The sequence below is a fragment of the Phoenix dactylifera genome, chromosome 3, assembly GCF_051530095.1.
Source record: "Phoenix dactylifera cultivar Ajwa chromosome 3, Ajwa_hap1_PhDact_Kaust_v1.1, whole genome shotgun sequence".
In the NCBI taxonomy this organism is placed as follows: Eukaryota; Viridiplantae; Streptophyta; class Magnoliopsida; order Arecales; family Arecaceae; genus Phoenix; species Phoenix dactylifera.
The window spans coordinates 42,203,202-42,208,889 of record NC_143192.1 but is presented as its reverse complement, the minus strand read 5'-3'; the positions used below and the strand labels follow the sequence as shown (position 1 = coordinate 42,208,889).

Genomic DNA, 5,688 nt, shown 5'->3' with positions numbered 1-5,688 from the left:
GCTTGCTATTCACCAAATTCCAATCTAATGTCCCATCCACAAGCACAGGCTCTTAATTTTTCAACATTGCTATGATCGATATTAAGAGCAGGCTAGTTAGCTAGCTAGATGGCACATCAACATGCATGAAGATTTTTTTTAGCAGGCTATTGCTTGGAAGATTGTGATGGCCTTTAATTCATGCAACCTTTTGTTTTCCCCGGACTAAGGCCTATCATGCGCGAGGACGGTGGTTGGTTGCCGGGTCGGGATGGACTCAGGCTCGTGTACCAAGTGGGTGGTACAAAAGGATCGGGCAGTTGGGCTGGTCTGGCTACTGTTATAAAAACTACGCTCGCTCATTGATGTACGTTTGTTTGCTGCCAAAAATATTTGTTTTTTAATTTTATTGGATGCATTCATACTCGTCAGACATGAATTATCTATCCTAACAAAAAAAAAAAACAAAGGCTGACGTTTGTTTGCTGATAATATGGCTAAAATAATAAAATTATTATATTTGGTTGGATCTCAACGATCGTATATGGCAATGTTTCAAGATCATTTCTACTTCTCAAATCATCATCTAACTTGATAATGAAAAATTCATCCTTGAGGTATCCAAGGTCACCCCAACATGGTGATCTTGGGACAAAATTTTGGAATAATTTTGCCCGTCGATTCTACAGTTGAGGATTGACCAAATCCCCGCATGCACGCTGCACGTGAGAAACTTTATGAAAAAATGCCATCTAGAAAAGACCGTCCTTGAGGGAGTGTCAGTCCATGAGGGATTTGAATCCCTATCTTGTTTTCTTCCTCCCTCTTTTTTGGTTGCAACAATTTCTTAATTTTATGAGGTATTGATTTCTTGATATTTTGATCTTTGGATTTTTTATTTTCGACTAAGTCCCTCTTGTCTTATTGGATACTGATATTCATGTAAAAAATTATTTTTTTTCATCCTAAAGATCCATCTTTATATCTGAGATGCATAGATTTTTTTGTTACAGGATCTGAGGTACATATTTTTTTTTTCTATAGCTTTATCTTGTAGATCGATCTATTTTCTAAAAATGTTTGGAACTATGTTCGCATATTGAATGCTGGATTTATCCTTGTCTTCCTTTAAAATGATAAGCTGTACATATTCAGGCTAGCCATATACTCATAGAGGGTAATGGGCCGGCAAATTGGTTGGCCAAGGAAAAAGAAGAGCAATAGTGCCTTAGTTCAAGATAGCATATGCCATGTCTTTGTATGATATATAAAGCAATCAAATACTATTTTAAATTATAATTATTATTATTCGTTCTTCCGATGCCTGCATGCCGGAATTTTAAAGTACATTTCTTTTTCTTTTCTCTGTAATACCCCCATGTTTCATGTCGGACGAGGGTAACTATCAGAGAAACGTAATCAAATCAGCTTCGAAGTCCCTTTGGTTTGAGGCCAGGCTCTTACCGTCAATCGTGTGCGACGTACGTGCCAAAGGGCACCCTGTGGTGGCCGAAGGGTAAGCGTTAGCCGGGGAGTTCCAACCACCACCTACCCCTTTTCCCTGCCCAACAAAAGATTTTAATGAAACCATCAATTCATTTGCCTCTCCACCCCACCCCTTCCCTTGCCTTTGATCCCACCTCCCACCTATGGTAGCGTCCTCTCTTCAAACCCCCCCTATCCCGTTTCCTTTCCCCTTTTCCTAATCCCCCCGCCCATTGGCTCTTCACCGCTCGATTTTATTGTGGCTTCTTATTCCAAACCCTCTCTCGCTCGGAGAGTAACCATCCGAGCCACGTCTCTCTCTTTCCCCCCATCTTTCTCCTTGTGGAGGTTGCCATCCCTCCACCTAAGAAGCCACAAAAAGGTTATCCTACCCACAGTCCCACATTCATGCAAAACTAGCAAGCAAAGCTAGACTCGCAAAGATTCCTCTCATTCTCTTATAATTGTTATTAATAAACCCAGAGCTTAGCTCGGAGTGGCACTTCTTTCTTGTTGTGCTGACAAAAATGGGAGGTGGTGGGTCGGCGAGATTTGCGGTGGCGGTAGTCGGTCGAGTGGTGAACGACGTCGTGAGCTTCGTCGTGTTCACCGTTCTGGATTTGCTTGACGTAATGCTGTGTCTTGTTTATAAGCTGGTGGACTACGCCATGGAGGCCGAGTGGAAGCCCTGCTACTGCTGCTCCTCCCCCAAGGACATGATCGCCAGCAGCGGCCAGATTCTCGTGTCGGAGAAAGGCGGCTCGAAAGTAGTCCGCCTCTCCTCCACCAAGCTCCAGCTGGAGGACATCTCGGACACCTTGTACTCCCGGCCGTCCCTCGTCTCCGATGTCTCCCGGACGACAGTGCAAGAGCTCCGAAGGATTAAAATGGAGCGACGAGGCAACCGGCGTCCTGCGGCGGGCTTACGGAGCGCAGGCGGTGTTAGATCTGCATCGTCGAACACCACGACGTTCACCATCAACTCCACCATCATCCAGATGCTCCAGGGAAAGATCGGTGGCGACGCGTCGTGCCCCGTGCCACGGTGGTCCGACTGCGACTGCCCGACTTGCACCTCCTGGAGCTCCCCCTCCGGCTCCCGCGACTCCCTCCTCTTCGTCCACGCCGACGGCCCCAAAGGTAACTACTAGTAAACCATCCATCAGAATTATATTTCCTCGAGTTGGACATAATGCGGGATTCAGAAATGGAGTATTGTCATGCGTGTGGTGTGGATAGATGGAGGGGTGGCGGAGGAGGACGTGCTGTTCATACATGGATTCATATCGTCGTCGTCGTTCTGGACGGAGACGGTGTTCCCGAACTTCTCCGACGAGGCGAGGGCGCGGTACCGGCTGTTCGCGGTGGACCTGCTGGGGTTCGGGCGGAGCCCGAAGCCGGCTGACTCGCTGTACACGCTCAGAGAGCACGTCGAGATGATCGAGCGTTCGGTGCTGGAGCGCTACAAGGTCCGGTCCTTCCACATTGTCGCCCACTCCCTCGGCTCCATCCTCGCCCTCGCCCTCGCTGTCAAGTACCCCGGCGCAGTCAAATCCCTGACCCTCCTCGCCCCGGTATATATATTATAACGTCGAACACCATCCATTTCCGTCTGCTTCCTTCCCGTGCTTTAAGTTGTGATTTGGTTTGATTTCTAAAAGTTAAAAAAAGGCTTGTTTGGATGGCGCCAGCCTTATTTTCCGGTGCCCAAGGGGGAGAAAGGGACGCAGTTCGTGCTGCGGCGGGTGGCGCCGCGGCGGGTGTGGCCGGCGATAGCTTTCGGGGCGTCGGTGGCGTGCTGGTACGAGCACATCAGCCGGACGGTGTGCCTGGTGGTGTGCAAGAACCACCGGTTGTGGGAGCTCGCCTTCAAGTTCGTCACCCGCAACAGGTTGGCCCTCAGTAATACGACCGGTTTCTTTGTCTGTTTCCTCTCAGATACTTAGATGTTGACCCAACCTGATCCTGAATTAATTCTCATCAATCCCCACCATCCGGTGACTGGTGAGAATTAACACACTTCCAAGCCCATGTTCCCCCACGATGTTAGAATATCTAGTGGGTAAAGGAATAGTCATCCATCTTTCGTAGGCCAACAGTTCCAAGACTCTAATTCTTAATATTTTTCGAATTTATAAGGGGTGAGAATGGATGGGAATTTGGTAGGGTAAGGAGAAAATAGGTCATTGTTGGTGCAGCTAACCATAGATGATGTCAGATATGAGAGGCCATCATTTTTTTGAAGCCAGCTTCATTCTTACAAGTTATAACTTATTCATGGGAATAGTTTATTTTATACGGGATATATGCACTTTAAGCTGCAACCTGCAAGGAATTGAACTTGCTGAGCGTTGGTGGCTAACAGCTTGTCAAACAGTGCAAAAACTTGGGAGTCTGCCGTCTAATAACTCTCAAAGTACGCAGCCCCTTATACTGCCATCTTGACCTTAGTAATTAAATTTGCTCGATTTGGGGTGGTTCACCATCTCACCATACGGCCCATAATTCAAATGGGTAGTCCACCCATACCAACTCTCCATCCTTCCAATTCCTTCGCTTGCAACATGAAAGAAAATATAGGATATATAAGTAAATCCATCATATTCTATTGCAGAGGTCTTGAGTTCAAACTCCATCTCCACATCCTTTAACTCTATTGTTCAAAATTTTACATGTTGGGCTTATCCATTAAAAAAAAAGTCCGGCCCACGTGACAAGGAGAGTGTAAGAAAATATAAAATATATAAATAAATCTGCCTCATCCTATTAGCTTAAGCTTTCGGCACAAGTGGTGATTTCAACACAACTGGCATGGACAATAGACATAAATCATGATCAGAATTTCCTAGATACCGAGTTTCATGAGGTTTTGATACCTATTTATGTTTCGATTATGATTTGGCAACAGGATTAGGACCTTCTTGATGGATGGCTTCTTCTGCCACACCCATAATGCTGCATGGCACACTCTACATAACATTATTTGTGGAAGCGCTGGAAAGATTGATGGTTATCTTGATGCAGTAAGAGATCAGCTTAGCTGTGATGTAACAGTGATCCATGGGAGGGACGACGAGCTCCTTCCACTTAGTTGTAGTTATGATGTCCGGTGCAAGATTCCTCGAGCTCATGTTAAGGTTGTTGACAACAAGGACCACATCACCATTGTCGTTGGCCGGCAGAAGGCTTTTGCCCGAGAGCTTGAGGAGATATGGATGAACACAAGACGCTGAGAATGTATTCAAAGAGGGTCCAAAAAAATTGTGAAGAAAAAACTCATAAAGATGGAAAAGGTAAAAGTTTTTTTTTCTTTTTTCAAAAAAAAACACTCAAGAAATATCAAGCTGTCTAGTGAAAAGAAACAAACCTGAGGGAAATGTGATGGATGAGCAGGTTTATTCTGCCTTTAGCTTTTATTTTCTTTTCTTTTTCTTTTCAAAAGTTTTCAAATTTTAAATATATTTGGGTTACTATTGTGCTGGGTTGTGTATATTCTCAACCATTCCCTATTGTTCGAGCGTGCAAATATTTGATAAATGACTATATCATTCCAGAAAGTGATATGGAAATTACTAAATTTTATTGAGCCTTCTGTTCTTCTATCAGGGATTTGAGGATTGAAGTACGGTCAGGAGATCAGACTTTCTTTTTGCCTTTTTTTTTTCGATACTATTTTTTGTTCTCTGACTCTTAATATCAGATACCTAGTTTTTGTAACAAGCTACAACAAATCCCAAAAGAGATTGTGCGTGAACAAGTTATAGATTATAAAACCACTTATTTTTCTTTTATTTTGCCAAGATGGATGTATCATACATTATAGATACGGATATAGCCAAAAATATCAAAAAATAATAAGTTTCGAAGTGTACCAGGTAGATCCCTCTTTCCTATTTACAAATGGTTCGTTTGGTTTGCGGAAAAAGAAGAAAAAAAAGTATAGTCAACAAAAAAAGTAATGAGATGATTCTTATTTGGTTAAAGTTTTCGAAAGAGAGAGACGGAAAAGTTATATTTCCATAGGAATATAATTTTCATGTTTTATAAGAAAGTCTTTCACATGAGAAACATGGGAAAGTTACTTTTTCATGAGCCGGGAATCACTCCATTTTTATTTTTTTTCCAAAAAAGCCTTTCAACATTAAAGAGACATTAAAAACCTAATTTTTATTAAGGGTATAATAGAAATTACCCATAACTTTCTCAGGAAAGTGGATGGTCAAC

At 43.4% G+C, this 5,688-nt stretch overlaps 1 protein-coding gene across 1 annotated transcript; it reads left to right on the top strand.

Moving 5' to 3' along the window:
• The first annotated feature begins 765 nt into the window (after positions 1-765).
• LOC120105921 (putative lysophospholipase BODYGUARD 3) lies at positions 766-5,041 on the top strand. Its single transcript, XM_039118708.3, has 4 exons — positions 766-2,604; positions 2,704-3,038; positions 3,156-3,355; positions 4,373-5,041. Exons 1-4 carry the CDS (start codon positions 1,992-1,994, stop codon positions 4,695-4,697), a joined length of 1,473 nt encoding a protein of 490 aa, XP_038974636.3. The 5' UTR covers positions 766-1,991; the 3' UTR covers positions 4,698-5,041.
• The last annotated feature ends 647 nt before the right edge of the window (positions 5,042-5,688 follow it).